This window comes from Geotrypetes seraphini, chromosome 5 (genome assembly GCF_902459505.1).
Source record: "Geotrypetes seraphini chromosome 5, aGeoSer1.1, whole genome shotgun sequence".
Classification (NCBI taxonomy): Eukaryota; Metazoa; Chordata; class Amphibia; order Gymnophiona; family Dermophiidae; genus Geotrypetes; species Geotrypetes seraphini.
In genome coordinates this window covers 2,430,161-2,456,644 of record NC_047088.1, presented here as the reverse complement: position 1 = coordinate 2,456,644, position 26,484 = coordinate 2,430,161, and the positions used below count along the sequence as shown (strand labels likewise).

At 43.5% G+C, this 26,484-nt stretch overlaps 1 protein-coding gene across 13 annotated transcripts in view; it reads right to left on the bottom strand.

The window, feature by feature from the left end:
• The window catches only part of ZMYM3 (zinc finger MYM-type containing 3), a 677,821-nt gene that overhangs the window by 235,410 nt on the left and 415,927 nt on the right, over positions 1-26,484 (bottom strand). For all 13 annotated transcript variants that reach the window (XM_033945153.1, XM_033945158.1, XM_033945160.1 and 10 more), the window contains one exon: positions 11,863-12,013. In XM_033945153.1, coding sequence (XP_033801044.1) covers positions 11,863-12,013 — 151 coding nt within the window. The remainder of the gene's footprint in view (positions 1-11,862; positions 12,014-26,484) is intronic.

The window sequence follows — 26,484 nt, the reverse complement described above, 5'->3', positions numbered from 1 at the left end:
CCTATGTTTCAGAGCTACCTGGGAGCCCTTCTGGAATACCATAACTCCCGTGGTAAGGAGTCGGATTTTGAATTGCTGATTGTGTTATTTTTCTTTATTTGTACTCCTCTTTTTTGTTTAGTGTTGGTGGGACACCAGAAGGGGGGTGGAGGGCGGGATGTGTGTGTATATTTGAAAAACTTGTTTGAGCTCTGTTCACTGGATGATGCTGTGTATTTTTCTTGGCTCAATAAAAATAATTTAAACATAAAGGCCAAATGGCCCATCTAGTCTGACCATCCACAGTAACCATTATCTCTTCCACTCTCTAAGAGATCCCACATGCCTATCCCAGACCCTCTTGAATTCAGATACAGTCTCTGTCTCCATCACCTCTTCTGAGAGACTGTTCCACGCATCTACACCCTTTCTGTAAAAAAGCATTTCCTTAAAATTACTCCTGAGCCTATCGTCTCTTAATTTCATCCTATGACTTATTCCAGAGCTTCCTTTCAAATGAGACTCAACTCATGTGCATTTACATCAAGTAGGTATTTAAACAGCTCTATCATATCTCCCCCTCTTGTCCTCCAAAGTATATAGATTGAGATCTTTAAGTCTGTCCCCATATGCCTTATGATGAAGACCACACACCATTTTAGTAGCTTTCCTCTGGATTGACGCCATCCTTTTTACATTATATTAGTGATTTCTATTCCACCAATACCTTGCGATTCAAGGCGGATTACATAAAAGTTTTCAGAGATTACATAAAAAAGTTTACATAAAAATTTACAGGACTAGCATAAGAGATGTCATAAGAGTTATATAAGAATTACCAAAAAGTTGTCGCTATCTTAAGGTGATAAATGTTGGGTAATAAGAATTACCAAAGAGTTGTCAAGATCTTAAGGTGGTAAGTGATGGGTAAATAGAGGCATTTTAGTATTAGTTGGGTAATTAGAAGTGGGGTTGAGGTAGGAACTGGTTGTGTTTAGGTAGGAACTAGACGTGTTAGATAGGTTTTATGTATTTTTTGAAGAGTAGGGTTTTAGTATCTTTCTTGAAGGTTTTGTAGGTATATAGGTGCGGCCTCCAGAATTGTACACAATATTCTAAAAGAGGTCTCACTAAAGTCTTATATAGGGACATCAATACCGCCTTTTTCCTAATGGCCGTACCTGTCCCTAAGCACCCTAGCATCCTTCTAGCTTTCGCCTTCACCTTTTCAACCTGTTTGGCCACCTTAAGATCACCACATACAATCACACCCAAGTATCACTCTTCTGTCATACACATACGTTCTTTACCCCCTAAACTATACTGTTTCCTCGGGTTTTTGCAGTCCAAACGCATGACCTTGATTTTCTTAGCATTAAATTTTAGCTGCCAAATTTCAGACCATTCTTCAAGCTTCGCCAGGTCTTTCTTCATGTTATTCACACCATCCGGCGTGTCAACTCTATTGCAGATTTTGGTATCATCCGCAAAGAGGCAAATCTTACCTAACAGACCTTCAGCAATATCGCTTATAAAAATGTTAAAAATAACAGGCCCAAGAATAGAACCTGGAGGCACACCACTGGTAACATCCCGTTTCTCAGAGCAGTCTCCATTGATCACTACCCTCTGTTGCCTTCAACTCAACCAGTTCTTGACCCAACCCATCACTTTGGGACCCATCCTGAAGGAACTCAAGTTTGTTTATTAGCCATCTGTGTGGAACACTGTCAAAGACTTTGCTAAAATCTAAATACAATCCCTCTATCCCGGGGGTAGGGAACTCCGGTCCTCGAGAGCTGTATTCCAGTCGGGTTTTCAAGATTTCCCCAATGAATATGCATTGAAAGCAGTGCATGCAAATAGATCTCATGCATATTAATTGGGGAAATCCTGAAAACCCGACTGGAATACGGTTCTCGAGGACCTGAGTTCCCTACCCCTGCTCTATCCAATTCTTTGGTCACCCATTCAAAGAAATTGATCAGACAAGACCCACCTCTAGTGAATCCATGTTGTCTCCGGTCCTGTTTTCCACAGGATTCCAGAAACTTCACCATTTTGTGTTTTAAAATGGGACTGGAGTGATGTGATTGACAGACATTGGGATGGTTCTATGCAAGACAATCTGTTTCTAATTTTGTTGATATGCTGTTGTGGGTTTTTTCTGTGTGGGCTAGCCTATTTGGGGGGGGGCTATTATTTTTGTCTGTTTGTGATTATGACTCGGGGTGACATCATATACGTGATAACATATCTTCTGCTTCATATCGGAGTGGGGCGGTCGATGTGTGATATCTGGATGGAGGGGAAGGATGGGGTGGGGTTGGGGGGTGCTGAGGGGGGTCAGGGGAAGGGGGGAGGCATTGGGGCACTCAATGATGGGATTTTCTGGGAGTACTTTTAAGTTATACAGCAGTGCTTTATTTGGGGGAGGGGATCCTCTCCATGATAATTATTGGGACAGTGGCAGTTTACAATTCTTTTCTCGCCTATCCTGGGTAAGGCTGGGAACCTGGGATGGTTTTCCATTGACTAAAACTGAACAGTGCACGGTATATTCTAAAAGACACAGATGAGTTTATCTAACATGCTGAGAATATTGTCCTGGAATGTGTTGGGCATAACATCCCCTATTAAATGAACCAAAATCCTGAATCAGTTGAAGTGCCACAAAGCTGACATAGTATGCTTACAGGAAACCCAATTGATTGATATAGAACATTCTAAACTTGGTAGATCTTGGGTGGGAGCAGGCTTTAGGATAAACCATTCAACTGAGCATTCATTATTAGGGATGATGACTATAATTTACCATCTAGACCAGTGGTTCCCAACCCTGTCCTGGAGGACCACCAAGCCAATCGGGTTTTCAGGCTAGCCCTAATGAATATGCATGAGAGAGATTTGCATATAATGGAAGTGAGAGGCATGCAAATATGCTCCATGCATATTCATTAGGGCTATACTGAAAACCCGATTGGCCTGGTGGTCCTCCAGGACAGGGTTGGGAACCACTGATCTAGACCACCACAAATCAGTGGTCCTTATCTCCCTAGACCTTTCTGCCGCTTTTGATACAGTTGCTCATTCACTTCTCTTAAACAGAATGGAATCCATTGGAATCACAAACCAGTTACATAAATGGTTACAATCTTATTTTTCAAATCGTCAGTCCAAAGCTGTTTTCAATAATACTTCCTCAGATTCTTTTATTAATCTAAGTGGGGTACCACAAGGTTCTATTCTTTCTCCTTTACTGTTTAACATTTTTCTGTCCCCTCTGCTTACCCTATGTCAGTCCATTGGTTTTACAGCATTTGCTTACGCTGACGATATCCAATTATTACATCCTCTAAATCCAGCGAATGCTCATGAAATTACACAGATTAATAACAAACTTAACCAGATCAGAATCTGGCTGAAGGATAATATGCTACCTTTAAACACATCTAAGACTCAAACAATGTTTTTTCCTTGGAGAGAAGGGATTTTTCAAAATGATCCAATTCTTCTGGATAATTTTCCCCCTTAACTGTGTTACATCAATAACAATTTTATGAGTTATTTTTGATTTTAAAAATTGACATTTCACAATCACATAAGCTCTATAATTAAATCCTGTTTTTTTAAGCTCAGAATGATCCGATCAATTTCCAAATTCCTAGAACTGAAGTCTTTGAACATATTAATTCATTCACTAATCATTGCAAAATTAGACTACTGTAACAGCTTTTTCATAGGCACAACTCAGAAAGAACTAAGAAGCCTTCAAATAATTCAAAATGCTGCAATTAAACTAATAACAAAAACTAGGAAATATGATCATGTAACCCCATTACTTCAGAATGCTCTTTAGTTACCAATCAAGCAAAGAATTTCCTATAAAATTTCATTAATAACATTTAAAACAATACATTCTAAATCACAATTCATAAGAACATAAGAACTGCCATCTCCGGATCAGACCTTCGGTCCATCAAGTCCGGCGATTCGCACACAAATTCATCTGATTGTAAATTGCTTTTGGTCTCCTCTCTCTGAATAATAGGAACAAAGAGGAATTAAATTTTTTCAGTGGTGGCTCCACAACTTTGGAATGCCCTTCCAGCCCCCGTAAGGGAGGAGAATAACCTTGTTCGTTTCAAAGGCCTACTCAAGAGCCACCTATTTAAAGAAGCGTATAACATTTGATTTTTTTCCATCCTTTCATTCTTCAATTTTTCTCTAACCCCCCCCCCAACAACCAAGTAGCAGGGTTCCTTCTCCTTTTGTTTATTCCTTATTCATCTTTCTTTCCTATATAACTTGTAGTTCTAGCCTAGATTCCCTCTTGTCTTATGTCTGTTAATTTGTCAACCATCAGTATGCCACCTTTTGATGTTTTATATAATTCTTTAAATTTTTTTGTCATTGGTGTTGTTTTTATTTTTAATTATGTTCATGTTTTTGGTTTTTTTTATATTTTAATTTGTAACTCGCTTAAAATTTAGATAAGCGACTCAATCAAATTTTAATAAAAACTTGAAACTATGTGGCATCTTCCCTGTAGAAACGGGCAGAAGTAGCAATATTAATTAAAAAGTCCCTACCACAGACGGCACGAATAGTGGAGCAGGATCCACAGGGCCACTTTTTATTGTTATATCTATGTGGGGACATATTCTTTCCATCTACTGAATATCTATGCGCCCAATGTCTATGACCATTCCCTTTTTGAATGCATAACTACTCTGATGTTAGAGCGGGTTAATGAGCCTGTGTTTCTGGCAGGTAACTATAACTAGGTCCTTGATCCAAGTTGTGATCGTTCTAATCCCAGCTGTCAGTGGGGATAGGGACGCGTGGGCTCCCTAATCTTTGCTCAGCATTGGATTTGGTAGAACCCTGGATGTTCCTGCATAATATCGAAAGAGATTATACACACAGATCCCGAGCGCATGGAACACTTTCAAAAGTTGACTATACCCTCACTACAAGACAAACTTTTCTTAATATTGATTTGGCGATCATAGGCCCCTCGGTAATATCGGATCACTCTTTGATTTGGGTGGATGTGAATGTTGGCTTTGGTTTGAGGGTTCCTACTCGTTGGCGATTTCCTAGTTACTTTTTACCGATGATCACTTTCGGGATTTTCTTCAACAGAAGTGGGATGATTTCTTGGAATTTAATAGCCAACATTTACAGGAACCAGAACTGTTTTGGAGTACAGCTAAAGTAGTACTCCGGGGGGACTGTATAGCCTATGTTATCGCTAGAAATTGCCGGTTTTCTAGGGGAATTCTTCACTTAGAGCGAGATTTGACAGTAGCCAAGCGTCAATATAATATTCACCCGTCCCCTGCTGCGAAGGAAACTTTGACTTCCATAAAGACAGCTCTTAACTCACACATACACGGAGTGTGGCACAGTGGTTAGAGCTACACTTTCAGCACACTGAGATTGTGGGTTCTAACCCTGTGCTGCTCCTTGTGACCCTGGGCAAGTCACTTAATCCTCCACTGCCCCAGGTACATTAGAGAGACTGTGAGCCTACTGGGACAGATAGGGGAAAATGCTTGAAGTAACTGTATGTAAACCGCTTTGTGTGGTTGTATAACTACAAAAAGGTGGTATACAAGTCCCAAAATTCAAATATGATGAAGATTGTGATCGGGCATGGCCCTAGCAGGGACCTCACCTGGAGCACATGGGCCTCGGACAAGCGGTAAGGCGAGGCCTGGAGTAGATGGAGAGGAGTAAAGGCAGACAATACACAGGTGTTTAAAGTGGAAAAAGAAAATGTGCTTTATTGATTTAAAAAATTCAGCACTTATTACAGTTTTATAAGTTTTCAAGAATGGTGCACAAAAACATATCATACAAAATTCCATACAGTCCTTCTTTCTGCTGCTCTGGCTTTGTCCCCCAGTAGGAAAAACCAGGTAAATCATGAACAATGAAGAAAGAAAAAACAAAACATAAATGACCTGTATTCAGCTCTTGTGCTCAGTGTCCAATTAGCAGTGCTTGGGGGAAAACATGAGAAGAACAGAAACTCTTCCCCAAGCCTGAGACTTACAAACATAGGAAAAACCACAGTTCAAAACCAAACCAATATCTGGGTCTTAATCAGTTCCACAATCACTTTTTCAGCAGAGAAAACAATCCAAACTTATTTCTCTATTCAGCAAGCATGGTTCCAGCACTGGCAGCATTTAGCTGACCTCCATATCTTCTAGGCTCACCCCACCCTCACACTCTGCAAACTCTAGGTTGCAGGTCGTTGGGGATTCCCCAACTTCTGGCTCCATTACAATATCCTCATAACAAAAACCAGTATCAAAATTAGAGGACTGGACCTGAGTCTTTGGCGGAGTGACCGCTTGTTGCTTTCCAGCCCTGTGCTGGAGTACACTTCCTTCAGTCTGTAGTTAGGAGCTGGGATGAGCTTCCCAGGGTGAGCTCCCTGCTTCCTCCTAACCACTCCCTTTTTAGTTCCCTGGGATTGATTAGCATTCCCTTCACCGGAGCTCTCCTGGCTCAAGCTATTCACTCTTAGGATTGTTTTGGGCTGATTGCAACTCCTTGCATCTAAGCTGCTTGAGCTAACCATTCCAGGCCTGGTTTGCCTTGCTCCAACTGTGGGCATGCTGGGACTGGTAGTTCCTGCCTTTTCTCTTTTGTTTGCTGCTTAGGGAAAACACTTGGGCTAATTAGCCTACTCACTCCAGCCCTGGTTTGCCCTGCTCCAACCCTGGGGCATTCTGGGACTGGTAGTCCCTGCTCTTTCCCTGTTAACCTCTTAGGGAGATTAGAATAGGCTTTGACTGCAGTTTTAGAACTGGTGGATAAAGGATTCTGTTGGTACGGCAGTGCTCTGGACCTAACTCTAGGGACAGGTATTGTATCTCCTACAGTCCAGTCTGTGCCTCCATCCCCATTTCTTGAGAACTGCAGGGTTTCCTTTACCAGCACAGGAGTGACACTGTGACAAGATGTTTTATCAAAAGTTTAAATATCACTGCTATGGGAATCGTTCGGGAAAACTGTTAGCAAATTTAACTAAAAAGACGAGAGGGCAGAGGCTTATTCTAGGCGTTTCTGACGGCTTGGGGGACAGATCATATAGCGCAAATTTTTCTGGATTGCTTTCAGGATTTTTATGCACGGAAGGATTTGGGTGCTGGTCTTCTCGTTGAGGACTAAATGGAAGATTCTGGTTGCCCAAGTTCACAGATTTAGATATTAAATCCCTGAATACACCCATTACTGTTAGAGACTTGCAGAGGGTGATTCAGATACCGTGGAATTATTCAGCCCCTGGACCGGATGGATTTTACAGCCGAATTCTACAAGTTGTTGTCCTCCCAGTTGTTGTCCTTCCAGATCGGTATACCCTTATGAGATTACTGTGTGCAAGTTATAGATAGGGGGAGCTTTCCTTCAGGAGCAAATGAGGCCTTGATAACTCTGATATTGAAAGCTGGTAAAGAGGCGACCTTGCCTGAATCATATCGCCCTATCTCACTACTCAATGTTGACATTAAATATGGGCGGACCCTCTTTCCAATCTTCTTCCTAGCTTAATAGGGCCGGAATAGGTGGGTTTCATGAAAGGCAGGCAATCGGTACAGAATGTCCGCAAGGTGTTATTGGCTATGGCTCATGCAAAATCTCATGATATACCCATGTTAGTTAGTTTAGATGCGGCGCAAGCCTTTGATCAAGTGGATTGGAACTATCTGTTTGGGGTGTTGGATTATTTGGGAGTGATCGGCTGGTTTGCTCTGGCGGTGCAGACTTTGTATATGTCCCCGGTGGCTTGTTTGTTAGTTAACGATACCACAATGGACTACTTTCCCAATAGGACAGGGAACTAGACAGGGTTGTCCCCTGTTCCCGCTCCTTTTTCTATTGTACTTAGAACCTTTCTTAAGAACAATATCAAAGGATCCTGCTGTTGCAGGATTGGCTTTTGCAGAACACACAGTAAAAGTATTGGCTTTTGCCAAAGATTTGCTTTTTATTCCGACGCAGCCCCGTTATTCAATTACACATCTCTTACAATCTCTTGAGGAATTTCAGTTTTATTTGGGGTTTTCATTGAATTGTCAAAAATCAAAGGCCTAAGCCATTCCATCTACTTTACAAGATACATGGGAGGGAGATTTTCCATTTTCCTGGGCCCAAACATCATAGAAACATAGAAATAGACGGCAGATAAGGGCCACGGCCCATCTAGTCTGCCCACCCCAATGACCCTCCCGTACCTTTCTCTGTGAATAGATCCCACGTGTCTATCCCATTTGGCCTTAAAATCAGGCACGCTGCTGGCCTCAATAACCTGAAGTGGAAGACTATTCCAGCGATCAACCACCCTTTCAGTGAAAAAGAATTTCCTGGTGTCCCCGTGCAGTTTCCCGTCCCTGATTTTCCACGGATGCCCCCTTGTTGCCGCGGGACCCTTGAAAAAGAAGATATCTTCTTCCACCTCGATGCGGCCCGTGAGATACTTGAATGTCTCGATCATGTCACCCCTCTTTCTGCGTTCCTCGAATGAGTACAGCTGCAACTTATCCAGCCGTTCGTCGATAAAATATTTGGGGGTCTGGTTACCTCTTCACCATGAGTCAACAAAGACTCATCAGACCATACTTTCATCAGCATCACTTTGCTCTGATTGTACAGTTGATGATCCTACCACAACTGGACTACTGTAACTCTGCCTACATGGGAATCAACGCCGCACTGATCCATAAAATGCAACTCATACAAAACATAGCTGTAAGACTAATTTTCAACCTGAAAAAAATGACTCGATATCAGCCTTCATCAAGCAACTACACTGGTTACCCATCCCATCACAAATAAAATTTAAAACTTCATGTATCATATACCAAATAATTAATGGAAACTCAGCAGCTCCACTCATACAGCATGGTCTACCTCCCACAGAACCCTTAACAGGTTACTACTAAACCTTCTTTCAATGAAGAATATCCAATACAAGCAAATTTTTCAGTCCATGCTTACCTTCCTAGGAGTGAAAACCTGGAATAACCTCACTGAAACGACCAGAATGGAACCCAACTACACCACATTCCGGAAAAACTGAAAACCTACTTCTTTGACACTTGAACATCTCAGATCTTCCCCTGCCCAAATGTTCCCTCCATTTCTCCTCCCCTTCTCTCCCTGCCTCTGCAGAAATAGAAGATTAGATTAGATATTACTACTCTATATGCTTGCAATGTTGCCCCGCTACTAGAGGAAACAGGTTCATAGACAAAAATGCGCCACGACAAAGGCGCGCCGACAACCCAGCGCAGACAACTGAGCGCAAGGCGGAAGCGTGCCGAAGAAAAACAGTATTTTAAGGGGCTCCGACGGGGGGTGTTGGTGGGGAACCCCCCCCCCACTTTATTTAATAGAGACCGCGCCGGCGTTGTGGGGGGTTTGGGGGGTTGTAACTCCCCTCATTTACTGGAAACTTAACTGGAGTCGCTATGAAACTTCCCTCCCCTGATTTTCAGTGGATGCCCTCTGGTGGTCGAGGGTCCCATGAGCCAGAAGAGTTTGGACTCGTTTGGATCAGTATACTACATCACTATAGGGCAGGCGGTGGCTTCCAACCCCACGAGCACTTTTTGGATTCTATAATATTGCATCACCTAAGCTTAAAGGATTGGCTGCCTTTGTAACCAGAGTGATGATGCTAGGCAAGAAAGCCATTTTGTCAAACTGGCTGTCTAATGAGCCCCTGACCTTTAGCCGATGGAGATCGTTGATGATAGTACATGCCTCCTTGGAACGTAAGCAATTTGCTGATATTGAAATTGGACATGGCTGTCGCTTTTGTTTGACTTGGGAACATTTTTGGTTGGATCTTACTCCTCAAGCTCGAAGCCGATTACTGAATTTGTGAATTTGATCGCTTATGCATTGTGTGCTCCTGGAATGTTTTGGCTGTATCGGGGGGGGGGGGGGGGGAGGTTGATGGATTGGGATTATCTTGTGCTTATATAAAAGAAACTTGTTATACTTTGTTTGCAATGTTTTCTGTACTTTGCCATTTAATAAATATATTTAAACATAAAAGTGTTTCCATTAATTTGCTTACCACAGAAGTCAGACTTAAGAACATAAGAATAGCCTTACTGGGTCAGACCAATGGTCCATCAAGCCTAGTAGCCCATTCTCACGGTGGCCAATCCAGGTCACTAGTACCTGGCCAAAACCCAAGGAGTAGCAATATTCCATTCTACCGATCCAGGGCAATCAGTGGCTTCCCCCATGTCTTTCTCAATATCAGACTATGGACTTTTCCCCCAGCAACTTGTCCAAACCTTTCTTAAAACCAGCTATGCTATCCGCTCTTACAACAACCTCTGGCAATCCAACCAGCCTATAATTCCCTTCTTCTCCCTTACTTCCACTTTTGTGGAAAGGGACCACATCCATCCTTCTCCAGTCCTCCGGTACCACTCCCGACTCTAGAGATTCATTGAAAATGTCAGTCAGCGGAGCCACCAGAATTTTCCTAAGTTCCTTCAGCATCCTTGAATGTATACCATCCGGCCCCATCACTTTGTCTACCTTTATTTTAGCTAGCTCCTCACGAACACAACCCTCTGAAAATCGATCAGGGTCTACCACTTCTCCATCCCTAATCATGTTCGTCTTCTGTGGTCCCGCTCCCAGTGCTTCAGCCATGAACACAGAACAGAAATATTTGTTAAGCAATTCAGCTTTTTCTTTATCAGCTTCTACATATTTCTCCCCTTCACTTTTGAGTCTCACAATGCCACTTTTGAACTTCTTCCTATCACTAATATATCTAAAAAATGTCTTGTCTCCCCATTTTACCATGTCAGCTATTTTTTCTTCCATTTGCATCTTTGCTTTCCTGACTAATTGACCAGTCTCTCTTAACTTTTCCAGATGTTTTTGCCTGTCTTCCTTTTTCTGTGATCTTTTGTAGTTTATGAAAGCTAACCTTTTATTCCTTACCTTCTCAGCCACTATGCTTAAGAACCAAAGCGGCCTTCTTTTCCTCTTACTTTTACTTACTTGCCTCACAAAAAGGTTTGTCACTCTTACAATTACTCCTTCCAGTTTTGCTCACTTCATTTCCACTCCTTCCAGATGTTCCCATCCAGACAACAATGAATTTAAGTCCTACCCTGCAAACTTGTAAAGCATCCATATCTGTTGTCATTCCCTTTTACTACCCCTACCCCCTCCACCTCTTAAGTCCCTTGTAATTCCCACTTAAGTATCATGTAAAAATTCACCTTTGTCCATTATGTCTGTCATAATTAGATTGTGAGCTCTTTCGAGCAGGGTTAGTCTCTTGCGTGTTTAATGTACAGTGTTGTATGTATCTGATAGTGCTTTAGAAATAATAAATAGTAGTGGTAGTAGAAGTAAATATGGTTGCAAGTTCCACCTTAAAGGTCTTGCAAAATTTGGCTGTAAAGCCATCCAAACCTGGTGACTTCCCCTTCTTAAGATTTTCAATGGCCTTCTCTACCTCTTCAATTGCAATTAGTCTATTAAGCCCCTCCACCTGTCCCTTCTGGATTATAGGGAGATTGCACTCTGCCAGATCTCTAGAAGAGCTGACTCCTGGACCACCACGTCACTATTACAGTATATAAAACTTTGTGAAAATGTAAAAATTCACCCTTAATTTCTGCCGATTCAGACCCCATACTCCCCCCCCCCCGTGTCCTTAATTTTTAAAATCATCTATTGCTATTGCCTTCTGTTCAGTTGCTGTCACCACTTGCAAGTCTCTTTCATGAATATTCATTGTGGATATCCTGAAAACCGGACTGGCTGGGGTGGCTCCAGGAACTTCAATTTAGGTTAATAGAGATAAGGTGACCCATTTACCTTCACTGCAGAAATTCTTTTCAACTCCAGAAAAACGGATCTTCTCATGCAGCAGCTTCTCTTGCTTGCAGTATTCACATTGTGAGACTACACCATGCAAGCGCTTGTAATCCTCAGAACAATCCTTACAGCAAAACTGATACATACGATCCTAGGAAAAAGGGAAATGATAGGGAGAAGTCTCATCATTCATGAACAAAACATGCATTATTGCATGCCAACAGAAGAAGAGGTACGGCAGTAAGGGGAAGAGATGATTTTAAAAAAAGAGATGGGACCACTCTGATTCCAACACAAGGGTAATGTTTATTAGAAAAAGCCAAGCATACATTTCATTTGAATAATTGTCTCTTAGACACTTATATATTTACAAAATGAACACAATATTTGAAATAAAAAAGTAAACAGGTATCTTACATGTGCCTACAGAATACAGTAAGAAAGATGAAAATGACCCTGATGCATGTTAAATATAAATATTATGAACCATTAAAAAGTCAAAAAGAACTGTAGACTATAATCTTTGAATAATTAATTAATGTTTAGATTTAAATTTAATATACAGGGACAAGCCTCAGATTATGGAGTAAATTTTCCCATTCTGGGATTTCTTCAAGAGAAAGAAAACATCTTTTCTCTTACTCCTTATAACATCACCGGCTTGAACCCTACCCTTAGTCAATCTATAGGGTTTTCCTCTTTCGCCTATGCAGACGACATTCAGATCTTGCACCCATTAAATACAACTGATTCCAATGAGATAAAAAATATAAACAATAAACTAAAACAAATAAGTCAATGGCTTAAAAACAAATCCTCTGAACTCGTTCTCAAGACTATAACAAGGGCCTTCCTAAAATTCCAGAGACTACTGATCATTGGAGATATTAATCTCCATCTAGACGATAACACCAGCAAGGATGCAACCGAATTCAAAGACTTCCTCACCTCCCTAGGCTTCACCGCTCCTTCGCTCACCCCTACCCACGATAAGGGGCATACACTAGACATCATCAGCTTCCTTGACCTGACCGAGCACAAAACTTCTGCCAAAGAGGTCAGTTGGGAACATGTCCCCTGGTCTGATCACCTTCTAGGCTCTTTCTGCCTTCCCATTTTCATGTCTCATCTTGGTACTCCACCCCGACCCAAAAACTCTATCACCCACCGCAAAAAAATCACGAGTCAACTGTTCTGGATCCAATTTCTCAACCAACTCCCCCCTTTTCCTAAACATGCCGACCCAGATTCCAACTGGCATAATTGGATAACCCTTTCCGAGACTACCTACCGTGCTCTTGCCCCTTTGTCTACTAAACCTATCTCCCACTTCCGCAAGGCTCCCTGGTATCTTCCATACTACAGGGAATTAAAGCAGAAATGTCAAGCCCTGGAATGTAAATGGAAAAAATCGAAATCCCCTTCAGACAGACAATCCTGGAGAGACAACATCAAGTTCTATAACACAATACTACAAAAAACGCAAGGAAGAATTTCTATGGAGATAAAATCAACAGATCAAAAAAACAAAATAGTACACTGTTCAACATCTGGCGCAACCTAACCTCAAAAAATGACTCCACCTTTCCCCCCCATCCGCAAACAACCTAGCTAAATTTTTCAATGAAAAGATTACTGTATTTTCACGCATATAACGTGCGCGTTATACACGATTTTACAAACCATGCATAACCGTGCGCGTTATACGTGTGAGCGCGTTTTACAACTTTTTTTTTTCAATCCGATCCGGCATCCCCCCTGCGAACCGGCATCCTCCCCCCCGCTCGCGTCACCCCCCTCCCCCACGATCCTACATCCCCCCCAGCACCGCAAAACATCTCTTACCCGATTGAGCACCGGCACCGGCACCAGCACCAATGCACAGGATGTGCCAATGCCCGAAGATCCTCCCTCGTTGGGTTGGGCTGGGCTGGGCTGGGTGGTGCGAGAGAGATCCTCCTTCTTTCTGCGCCGGGCTGGACTAGGCTTTGAGCATTTGCGCATGCTCAAAGCCTTAGAAGGCTTTGAGCATGCGCAAATGCTCAAAGCCTAGACCAGCCCGGCGCAGGAAGAAGGAGGATCTCTCTCGCACCGCACCGCCCAACCCAGCCCAGCCCAACCCAACGAGGGAGGATCTTCGGGCACTGGCACTTCCTTTGCATTGGTGCTGGTGCCAGTGCCCAATCGGGTAAGAGATGTTTTGCGGTGCTGGGGGGGATGTAGGATCGCGGGGGAGGGGGGAGGATGCCGGTTCGCAGGGGGAATGCCGGATTCGAATGAAAAAAAAAATGCTTTCTCGGGTAAGCGAGCGGGGGGGAGGATGCCGGTTCGGAGAATGCGGGAGGAGGTTTTAGCATGCGCGGTATACGTGTGTGCGCGCTATATTAAATTTTTTTTAACATAAATTTGTGTTCCCCGCGCGCTGTGTGCGCGTTTTACACGGGTGCGCGGTATATGGGTGAAAATATGGTACTACCTTATGGAGTTCTTTCCCCCCAGCAGTCTCTTACAATTCTCTGCCTCCCAATGACTCCAACCCTAACACAGAAACATCCACCTTCACTAATATTACCTCTACAGAATTCCTTCGCTCCACTAGTGCACTGCGATACTCAAGAAAACAGAAGGGAGGTGGGACTGGAACCAATGAAGGTAACTCAAGAGAACAAGCGCACCCTAAGTACAAATAAAAAAGCCAAAAACAGAAAACTATTACTGTTGGGGGATTCCATCATCAGAGGCATTAACCTTGGAACACAGGGCGAGGAGGCCAAAATAGTGAAATGTTTTCCAGGATCCTCAGCTACCAGGAGTTCCAGGCAAATACTGACTATAATTAAGGAAGAAACTAAGGATTTTAACACTGATGTTGTTATCCATCTGGGAACAAATGACCTGGCCAACAACTCCACACTTGCAGCACAGAAAGCTTTTCGGGAGCTTGGTGAGGGCGTGAAACCTTTTGTAAAGACTTTAGCTTTTTCTGAAATACTGCCTGCATATGGAAAGGGAGAGCAAAGAGTGAAAAACACAGAGGACTTAATAGATGGCTCAGAGCCTGGTGTCATCAAGATGTCTTCAGGTACATAGGAGGATGGGGAAATACATGGAAGGACAAGAAGCTATATTGCACTGATGGGCTACATATTACTACAGCAGGAAAAAGAAACCTTGCAGAGAAATTTAGACAATATTTTTCTAGGCATTTAAACTAGAAGGTGGGGGTGATGTATGTACGAAGGACAATTATAGAGACCACCCCCGGCAAAAGAAAAGATGTGATAGTAGTAAAGGCTGCAACATAAGCAATATCAGCAACTCATTTCTTAGTATTGCAACGGAAAGTGAAACGACACAAAAATCCATACGAAAAAGGAGATTATCGCTGAAAAATAGCTGGAAAGCGATGACCACAAATGCTCGCAGTCTAAGCAACAAAGTTCATGATCTGCAAGCCCTGAGGCAGATCTAGATATTGTTGCTATCACAGACATATGGTTCAGTGAATCACATGGATGGGATGCAAACATACCGGGATATAATCTTTTTAGGAAGGACAGAGATGGTCATAAAGGTGGAGGAGTAGCTCTCTATGTAAAGATCAATATCCAAGCGACCGAAATGCAAGGGACCTGGGGAGAGGAAGAAGCGATATGGATTGCTCTGAAAAGAGAAGATGGAACTTCTATCTACATGGGTATAGTCTACAGACCTCCGACTCAATCGCAGCAAATTGATAAGGATCTGATTGTGGATATCCAAAACTTTGGAAGGAAAGAGGAGGTTCTGCTGTTGGGAGATTTCAACCTTCCGGATGTGGACTGGAATGTTCCGTCTGCGGAATCGGAAAGAAGTAGGGAAATTGTGGATGCCTTTCAAGAGGCTCTGCTCAGACAAATGGTGACGGAACTCACAAGGGAAAAAGCGATATTGGATCTGGATCTCACAAATGGAGAGAGTATCTCTAATGTTTGAGTGGGTGCTCACCTGGGAAGTAGCGATCATCAAACGGTTTGGTTTGATATAACGGCTAAAGTGGAGAGCGGCCGCACGATACTTAAAGTCCTAGATTTCAAACGTACGGACTTTAATGCAATGGGAAAGTACCTGAAGAAAGAGCTGTTAGGATGGGAGGACATAAGAGAAGTGGAAAGACAGTGGTCTAAGCTGAAAGGAGTGATAAAAATAGCTACGGACCTTTATGTGAAGAAAATCAATAAAAACAAGAGAAAAAGGAAGCCGATATGGTTGTCCAACCTAGTGGCTGAGAAAATAAAAGCGAAAGAGTTGGCGTTCATGAAATATAAAAAAACCCAAGAAGAGGAGAGCAGAAAGGACTACAGGATGAAACTGAAAGAAGCCAAGAGAGAGATACGTTTGGCGAAGGCACAGGCGGAAGAACAAATGGCTAAAAATGTAAAAAAGGGAGATAAAAATTTTTTCAGATATATTAGTGAAAGGAGGAAGATAAAAAATGGAATTGCTAGGCTAAAAGATGCTGGGAACAAATATGTGGAGAGTGATGAGGAGAAAGCAAATGTGCTAAACAAATACTTCTGTTCTGTGTTCACAGAAGAAAATCCTGGAGAAGGACCGAGATTGTCCGGCAAAGTTATAAGAGAAAATGGAGTAGATTCTGCGCCGTTCACGGAGGAGGGTGTTTATGAGCAACTTGAAAAACTGAAGGTGGACAAAGCGATGGGACCAGACGGGATCCATCCCAGGATACTAAGGGAGCTCAGAGAGGTTCTGGCAAGTCCTATTAAAGACTTGTTCAACAAATCTCTGGAGACGGGAGTGATTCCTGGGGATTGGAGGAGAGCGGATGTGGTCCCTATTCATAAAAGTGGTCACAGGGATGAAGCAGGAAACTACAGGCCGGTGAGCCTCACTTCAGTTGTTGGAAAAATAATGGAAGTGTTGCTGAAAGAAAGGATAGTGTACTTCCTTGAATCTAATGGGTTACAGGATCCGAGGCAACATGGCTTTACAAAAGGTAAATCGTGCCAAACGAACCTGATTGAATTTTTTGATTGGGTGACCAGAGAGCTGGATCGAGGACATATGCTAGATGTAATTTACTTGGATTTCAGCAAAGCCCTTGATACAGTTCCTCATAGGAGGCTGTTGAACAAACTTGAAGGGCTGAAGTTAGGACCCAAAGTGGTGAACTGGGTCAGAAACTGGCTTTCGGATAGACGCCAGAGGGTGGTGGTTAATGGAAGTCGCTCGAAGGAAGAAAAGGTGAGTAGTGGAGTCCCTCAGAGATCGGTGCTGGGGCCAATCCTGTTCAATATGTTTGTGAGTGACATTGCTGAAGGGTTAGAAGGAAAAGTGTGCCTTTTTGCAGATGATACCAAGATTTGTAACAGAGTAGACACCGAAGAGGGAGTGGAAAATATGAAAAAGGATCTGCAAAAGTTAGAGGAATGGTCTAATGCCTGGCAACTAAAATTCAATGCAAAGAAATGCAGAGTAATGCATTTGGGGATTAATAATAGGAAGGAACCGTATATGCTGGGATCAGAGAAGCTGATATGCATGGACGGGAAGAGGAACCTTGGGGTTATAGTGTCCGAAGATCTAAAGGCGAAAAAACAGTGTGACAAGGCAGTGGCTGCTGCCAGAAGGATGCTGGGCTGTATAAAGAGAGGCGTAGTCAGTAGAAGGAAGAAGGTGTTGACGCCCCTGTAAGGTCATTGGTGAGGCCCCACTTGGAGTATTGTGTTCAGTTTTGGAGACCATATCTGGCGAAAGACGTAAGAAGACTTGAGGCGGTCCAGAGGAGGGCGACAAAAATGATAGGAGGCTTGCGCCAGAAGACGTATGAGGAGAGACTGGAAGCCCTGAATATGTATACCCTAGAGGAAAGGAGAGACAGGGGAGATATGATTCAGACGTTCAAATACTTGAAGGGTATTAACGTAGAACAAAATCTTTTCCAGAGAAAGGAAAATGGTAAAACCAAATGACATAATTTGAGGTTGAGGGGTGATAGATTCAGGGGCAGTGTTAGGAAATTCTACTTTACGGAGAGGGTAGTAGATGCCTGGAATGCGCTCCCGAGAGAGGTGGTGGAGAATAAAACTGTGACTGAGTTCAAAGAAGCGTGGGATGAACACAGAAGATTTAGAATCAGAAAATAATATTAAATATTGAACCAGGCCAGTTACTGGACAGACTTGCACGGTCTGTGTCTGTGTATGGCCGTTTGGTGGAGGATGGGCTGGGGAGGGCTTCAATGGCTGGGAGGGTGTAGATGGGCTGGAGTAAGTCTTAACAGAGATTTCGGCAGTTGGAATCCAAGCACAGTACCGGGTAAAGCTTTGGATTCTTGCCCAGAAATAGCTAAGAAGAAAAAATTTTAAAAAAAATTTTTTAATTGAATCAGGTTGGGCAGACTGGATGGACCATTCGGGTCGTTATCTGCCGTCATCTACTATGTTACTATGTTATCCCTGCTGATAGATCCTGGACTGCCTTTGAACTTGTATCCGAATCCCAGATCTCTAAACTCTGTCTCAAACTGAAATCCTGCAATTGCATCCTGGATCCTTTCCCTTCCTACCTTTACGAAAACATTCCAGCACAGGCCATCTCCTCCCTTACCAGGCTTATAAATTCTGCTTTACTATCGGGCCTGTTCTCTACAGAAATGGGACACATTGCCTTGTCCCCTCTTCTGAAAAAAGCCGGTCTCGACCCTTCCTTACCATCTAACTACCGCCCCATAGCAAATATCCCTCTCCTAACTAAACTGCTAGAGGCCATAGTCGCCACCCAGCTCTCTTCTTACCTAGAGAGATTCTCCATCCTCCATCCCTACCAATATGGCTTCAGACCCAGCTTCAGCACTGAATCCCTCCTAGTTTCCTTAATTTCTAAGGTGCAACAACTACATTCTCGTAATAAATTTGCTGTCCTATTACAATTCGATCTCTCTGCAGCTTTCGATGTTGTCCACCACGATATACTACTTTATCAACTTTCCGAGATAGGAATTGAATCCACCATCCTAAAGTGGTTCTCAAACTTCCTACGCTCTCGCTCCTACACTGTCAACACAAATGGCACCAAGTCCGTTCCTTGGACACCATCTTGCGGTGTCCCTCAGGGATCACCCCTATCCCCTATTCTCTTTAACATCTATATGTCCTCCCTGAAACTCCTCCAATTATCCCCCCTTGAAACAATCTACACATACGCTGATGACTTCCTTGTCCTCCTTGAGACAGACCAGAACCTCACCAACCTCCACGAGACATTACAGCTTGCATAATGAGACTCCATTCCAGGTACTTCTCGGTACAGATGAAATTAAATGAATAAAAAACAAAATTACTCTGGCTCAGCCCAAAATTAGAATACTTGCCCACCCTCTTCGCACTATAGTAAGTGAAAGCAATCTGCAGGATAGTATGACGCAGGATCTGCTTACGTTGGAAAACTGGTCCTCGACATGGCAGCTGGTCTTCAACGCTAAGAAATGTAAGGTTATGCATCTCGGTAGCAGAAATCCATGCAAACCTTACACCTTAAATGGAGAAACACTAGCTAGGATTTCAGAAGAAAGAGACTTGGGAGTAATCATCAGTGTGGACATGAAGGCCCCCAAACAAGTAGATAAGGCCTCATCCAAAGCAAGGCAACTTATGGGATGTATCAATAGAAGCTTCGTTAGCCGCAAACCTGAAGTCATAATGCCACTGTACAGAACCATGGTGAGACCTCATCTGGAATACTGTGTGCAATTCTGGAGGCCACATTACCGTAAAGACATGCTTAGAGTTGAGTCGGTTCAGCGGATGGCCACTAGGATGATCTCAGGGCTCAAGGGTCTCTCGTACAAAGAAAGACTAAACAAATTGCAGCTCTACACTCTAGAGGAACGCAGGGAAAGGGGGGACATGATTGAGACATTTAAATACATCACGGGACGTGTCGAGGTGGAAGAAGACATCTTCTTTCTCAAAGGACCCTCGGTCACAAGGGGGCATCCGCTCAAACTCAGAGGAGGGAAATTTGATAGTGACGTAAGGAAGTATCACTGGAACAAGCTTCCAGAGCAGGTGATCAAGGCCACCAGCGTGCTTGACTTTAAGAATAAATGGGACATCCTAGTGGGATCCCTATGAGGGTCGAGTTAAGGAATTAGGTCATTAGTACTCAGACTTAATGAGGTGGGTCAGTAGAGTGGGCAGACTTGATGGGCTATAGCCCTTTTCTGCCGTCATCTTTCTATGTTTCTATGTTCTATGTTTCTACCCTCAGGCGCTGCACTGCAGCTTGAGTTCTCAAGCAAGGTCCTTGGCATCATTATCAATTCTTCTCTCTCCCTCAATGACCACCTCAACTCCTTGGCTAAATCATGCTTTTTCAGCCTCCACATGCTGAGAAAAGTAAGATCCTATTTTTGCCAACAACATTTCGCCGTCCTTGTCCAATCCATCATCCTCTCCAAATTAGACTACTGCAAAGCCATCTACTTAAGCCTATCAAAAAAAAGTCTTCAAGACTCCAGCTAATCCAGAATACTGCAGCCAAGTTGATCTTTGCAAAACGCAAGTCTGACCATGTCTCCCCACTCCTAGCCAAACTTCACTGGCTCCCAGTGATTTCCAGAATCCATTTCAAATGCTCCTGCCTGGCTTTTAAGATCATTCACGGCATCCTTCCTCCCTTAATCCCACTATCTTATAACTCCTCGAGTCCTGTCTCTACCAGACCCGCCCAAAGGTATAAATTATCCTTCCCCTCTCTACACGGTATTCGCTATGCAGGCAAACTGGGAAAATCCCTTCTCTTCAGAATCACAGGTCTTTGGAACGACCTTACTACCCCGCTGCGGAACCTGGGCTCCCTCCAATTATTCCGTAAGCAACCGAAAACCTGGCTTTTCACTAAAATGTAATTCTATTCCCCTTTACTCTTCTCTTCTATATATAAGTTCATGTAAACCTTTTTTTTCCTTGTCTTCCTGTATTTTAAGTTCTTGTAAACCGTGCTGAGCTCCACAACATCCGTGGAGATGATGCGGTATATAAACTTAAGGTTTAGTTTAGTTTAAAGATAATATGTTGGCCCTGAACGTTACTAAATCTTCAGTAATGTTTTTTCCATGGAAAAATGATCTTAAATTCACATCACAAATAATCTTAGATAACTCCCCACTCCAAAGAGTAACAATAACGAAAATACTGTGAGTGTTATTAGATCAAGAACTCTCCTTTGATGATCAGATTAGTTCAGTGGTTAAAAGCTGTTTCTATAAGTTACATCTTATCAGATCCTTAACCAAAGTCTTAAAACCAGAAGCTCTTAACATTCTCATTCATTCTTTGGTCATTTCTAGGTTTGATTATTGTAATACATTGTATCATGGTATAACCCAGAAAGAAATAAGAAGACTACAAATCGTACAAAATACAGCAATAAAAATTATTACTAATTCAAAAAAATATGATCATGTCACACCTCTGTTACAAAAAGCACACTGGCTACCAATCTCACATAAAATAATTTATAAATTCGCACTGATAACCTTTAAAATCCAACAAACTAACGCACCAATATTTCTGGATCGTCTTCTAATACCATATTTTCCAATCAGGACACTTAGATCAACAGAACAGCATCTGCTGACTATTCCTTCTTTAAAAGTAATAGGTACTAGGAGATCTACTATCTTTTTGATTATAGCAACCCAGATCTGGAACAACTTACCAATTTACTTACATGGTGAATCCTCACTAGAAAAATTTAAAAGCTTTTTAAAAAGTTACTTGTATAGGGACATATTTGAGACATAGATAGCATAATTCTTCTATCATTAAAGCATATGTTCTAATATTTAATTTTAACCAGACTGTACGTATAGGTCGTAATCTCCTTTACCTCTTTTCCACGTTTAGCCATGCTTTCAAGATTAATTTCTATTACCCTCCAGTTGTTTTTTTCCCCTAAATGTATCTCTATTTTCTTTAACGATTGTAGTTCCCCCTAATTTCCTTTTGTACTAGTAATTATTTTTACGTATACACTGTGGCCCTGATTCTGTATAGGACGCCCGGGAGAGGTGTCCTATTCAGAATCGGGCCTACCCTAAACCCCGATTCTGTAACAGGCGTCCATGTTACAGATGCTGGTTAGAGAATCGGGTTAGATTAGACACGGCCCGCTACACTTATCGCTGCAAGGGATCTCTCTGCCGCTATAAGTATAGCGGGCCGCGGCCGCCTGTCCGATTGCCGGCACCTGGGCCAATCAGGCCTTAGACTTAGTGGGGATGGGCGGACCCGCTATGCCTAAGCCTGATTGGTCCAGGCTTCTAGAGCCTGGGCCAATCAGGCCTTAGGCTGGGAAGGGGCAGGCCCGCCTCATTTCGATGAGGCGGGCCTGCCGGCTGGACGGGCAAGACCTGTCTGGCCAAAAGAAAAGGTTAGTTTGGTGGGGTGGAGGTTTGGGGGCTGTTAGCGCGGGGGGGGAGGGTGCGGAGGGGGTGCGTCTTCGGGCAGGAAGGATTGGGCACCCTCCTGCCAGCGATCGGTAGTGTCGGGGGGGAGGGGGGCATCTTCTGGTAGGAGGGTTTGGGCACCCTCCTGCTGTCAATCGGACAGGGGGCCGCGACCCGCTATACTTATAGCGGCAGAGAGATCCCTTGCCGTAATAAGTATAGCGGCCGCGTCTACTTACAATGTAGACCAGCATTTTGTTGGCCTACATTGTAAGCGTCTCTTCCTCTACTAGGGAGATGCGTAGGGCCGCCTAGGTTCGCCTAAGGCCCTTAGGCATCTTGCGGGCCTCCCTAGGCTCCCGGAGGCGCCTTCAATATAGGTGGCCTGCCTAGGGAGCATTTTTTTAAAAGACGTGCATCCCGATTGGCTGATTAGACAGCTGTAGGACGCCTACAGCTGCCTAAAATCGGGACGCACTTTGTAGAACCAGGGCCTATATGTTTATTTGAATAAAGTTGTTTTATTGTTTGTTTCCTAATTTTAAATTGTCATACGCAATGAAGAATTTGACATTGCATGTACAACAAATTTTTAATAAACTTGAAAATCCCTACCAAATTAATTACTTACTTACTATTAATTATGCTACTTTATATAATTCACAAATCTTACTAATTAAATACTCTTCAATTTTATTTCATTCTTATTTCATTCACTAATTAAATAATCTACAGCAGGGGTGCCCAACGCGTCGATCGCGATCGACCAGTAGCTCAGGAAGGCAACTCGAGTCAATCGCACTCGTGTTGCCGTCCTGATCTACGGGCCGATCAGCCTTCCTCTCCAGTGTTCTCCCTAGTGCCTTTTAGCTGGGCGGTCCGCCCAGCTGTCATCTGCCGCTGCTGAACATTAAAAAAAAACCCCAAAAAACCGGCTTGGAGATTTCAGTCCCTAGCGAACTTATGCTCCGGGCTCTAACGTGTGCGTGCAGGCTTCTCTTCTCTTCTCTCCGAAACCGGAAGTTATGTCCGGGGAGGGGGGGTGTGGAGAAGGGAAGCCTGCACGCACATGTTGAGAGCACTGAAGCAAGCGTTCGCTACGGGCTAATGCGGGAGACAGGTTAGTGAAGCATTTGTTCTTGTTCTTGCCGGGTCCTGCCTACTTTCTGTTTCCGCGAAGGCAGGACCCGGCAGCATTTCCCCCAATAGGTTGATCACGATCTTGGGCTGATCAGCCTTCCTCTTCCCGACGGCAGAATTGACGTCGGGGAGAGGAATGCTGGTTGGCCGAAGCAGGGAGAGCTTGGGGCCTGTTATTGGTGGCGTTTGGGTCCTGGTCCCCGATGGTAATGGCAGTGGCAGTGGCAGTGGCTTGGGGGAGGGCAGGGAGAAAGAAAGGGCAGGGAAGAGGAAGGAAAAGTTGGCGGGAAGGAATGAGGTCTGGAGGAGAAGAAGCATACAGGCTAAAAGAAGGGAAGAAAGATTGTATGCACAGTCAGAAGAAGAAAGTGCAACCAGAGACTCATGAAATCAGACAAGGTAGGGAAAATGGTTTTATTTTAGATTTAGTGATCAAAATGTGTCTGAATTTATATCTGCTGTCTATATTTTACACTAAGGTCCCCTTTTACTAAACCGCAATAGAGGTTTTTAGCGCAGGGAGCCTATGAGCGTCGAGAGCAGCGCTGGACATTCAGCGCAGCTCCCTGCGCTAAAAACTGCTATCGTGGTTTAGTAAAAAGGGAGGGGGTATATTTGTCTATTTTTGTATGGTTGTTACTGAGGTGATAGTGCATAGAGTCATCTGCTTTGACCTCTTTGAAAAACCCTGGAATAGGAATGATGATTAACATTTTCTATGCATACAGTGTGCTTTGTGTTTTTTAAAAATTTTATTGTTGGTAGATCATTTTGACTTGGTCATTTAAAAAGTAGCTCGCAAGCCCAAAAAGTGTGGGCACCCCTGATCTACAGTATAAAACTCTTGGCTCTATAATTCATCATGGTATGGGATTCATATTTTCTCTAAAAAAGTCTAGCTGCCATTTTGACACTCGAAACCAGCAAAGAAGCTGTGCTGTAGATATAAAGTGCACTGATGCTTTAAGGCAGTGTTCTTCAACCTTTTTACACCCGTGGACCGGCAGAAAAAAAAGAATTATTTTGTGGACCGGCAAACTACTAGGACTAAAATTTAAAAACCCCGTTTCCGCCCCATCTCCGCGAGTCGGTCCCCACAAATCATCTGATCCCATCCACACAAGCCTCAGTTATGATTTTATATTGAATGTATTTTATTAAAGTATAAAAAGAAACAATATTCTGTACAATTGTCATTTTACAAATACAAATAATTCAGAACAGGATCAACAAAACCCCTGTCTCCCCTCCCCTTCACATATATCCCCTCTACTACCATGTTTCCCCGATGGTAAGACACTGTCTTATTTTTTTTGGAAGGCTTATTTTTTTTGGAGGGCTTATTTTCGGGGGGATGCCTTATTTACCCTTTCAATGTCTTTCCACCCTCCCTCCACTCCGGCCCAGCCCAGTATGAAATATTTCCTTTTGTTTCCCTCCCCTCTCTCTTCTCCTCCCTCACCCACGAGTCCTGCATCTGGCCCTCTCCCTTCTACCTGCACCTGACAACATCCCCCTGCTCCGCGGCTCTCTTCAGCAACTCGTCAGCAGCGGTGATCAAGACAAGCTGCCGACATCGAGGTCTTCCCTCTACGAGTCCCGCCTTTGTGGAAAAAGGAAGTTGAAACAAGCGGGACTCGCAGAGGGTAGGCCCCGACATCAGAAGCTTGTGTCGATCGCTGCTGCTGAGTTGCCGAAGAGAGCCGCGGAGCAGGGGATGTGGCCGGAAGCAGGTAGAAGGGAGAGGGAGATAGGAAGGCTGTAGATCTCCGGAGCATGACACCGACCCCGGCCAGGATGATTTCTTTTTCAGGCATGCAACTTACAAGTCCGGCGTCGCGGTGGGAAATAGCCATGCTGAGCAGTGAGCTCAGCACTACACAGATGAAAGCCTTGCTTGCTGATTGGTCCGGCGGCACGGCACGGCCGCCGGACCAATCAGCAAGCAAGGCTTTCATCTGTGTACGTGCTGAGCTCACTGCTCAGCATGGCTATTTCCTGCCGCGACACCGGACTTGTAAGTTGGATTCCTGCGTGACACACTACCGGAGCCACATGCGGCTCTGGAGCCGCGGGTTGCCGACCCCCGCGGTAGACGGAGGGACCACACGGAGTCACCCACCGTACCACCCGATTCGGGTAAACGCAGGGGGGGGGTGGCTTATTTGCGGGGGGGGGGTGGCTTATTTGCGGGGGGGTGCCTTATTTTACAATTTTTTCTAAAAAGGGGGGGCTGTCTTATTTGATGGCCCTGCCTTATCATCGGGGAAACACGGTATCAAGAAAACTGAACAAGCCAAATTATTACAGAATGCTACACAGAAATATCATGCTAACAGAATACTGCAGTCACACATGACAGGAATAGTTTTAGGGGAGTGCAACTAGGGCAACTGCCCCCTGGTCAGAAAGAGCCCTAAGCCAGCTGGAAGCTAAAGAAGCACTGCCTGGGCTTTGCAGTCCCCAGTTATGTCTAACACCAGCTCTAGCAGGATATATATTTCAAATCTGATATATTCTAATCACAAAATAGAAATAAAATTATTTTTTTCTACCTTTTGTCGTCTCTAGTTTCTGCTTTCAATCTTCTTTTCACTCTCTTCCTTCCAGCGTCTGCCCTCTCTGTCTCTTCAAGTTTCAAGTTTCAAGTTTATTAGGGGACTTGATAAATCGCTTAATCGGATATTCTAAGCGATGTACATTTAAAATTTACAATATAAAAACGAAAAACAATAACAATGCAATACATTACAATACATACAATTTTTAAATAATGGCTAAAATACTCAAAAATTTGAACATACTCTTCAATCCAGCATCTGCCCCTTCCATCCACTGTCTGTCCTCTCCCCCTTCCATATGGTATCTGTCTTCTTTCTATGCCCCTCTCCCCTTTCCATCCAGCTTGTGCCCCCTCTCTCCTTTTTACATGATTCATTCCAGTTAACACTGCTCTCTTCATTTTTATCTCTCCTACACCAGATCTATCATCGTTGTCCCTCTCTGCTTATTTTTCTGCTGACCCCTTC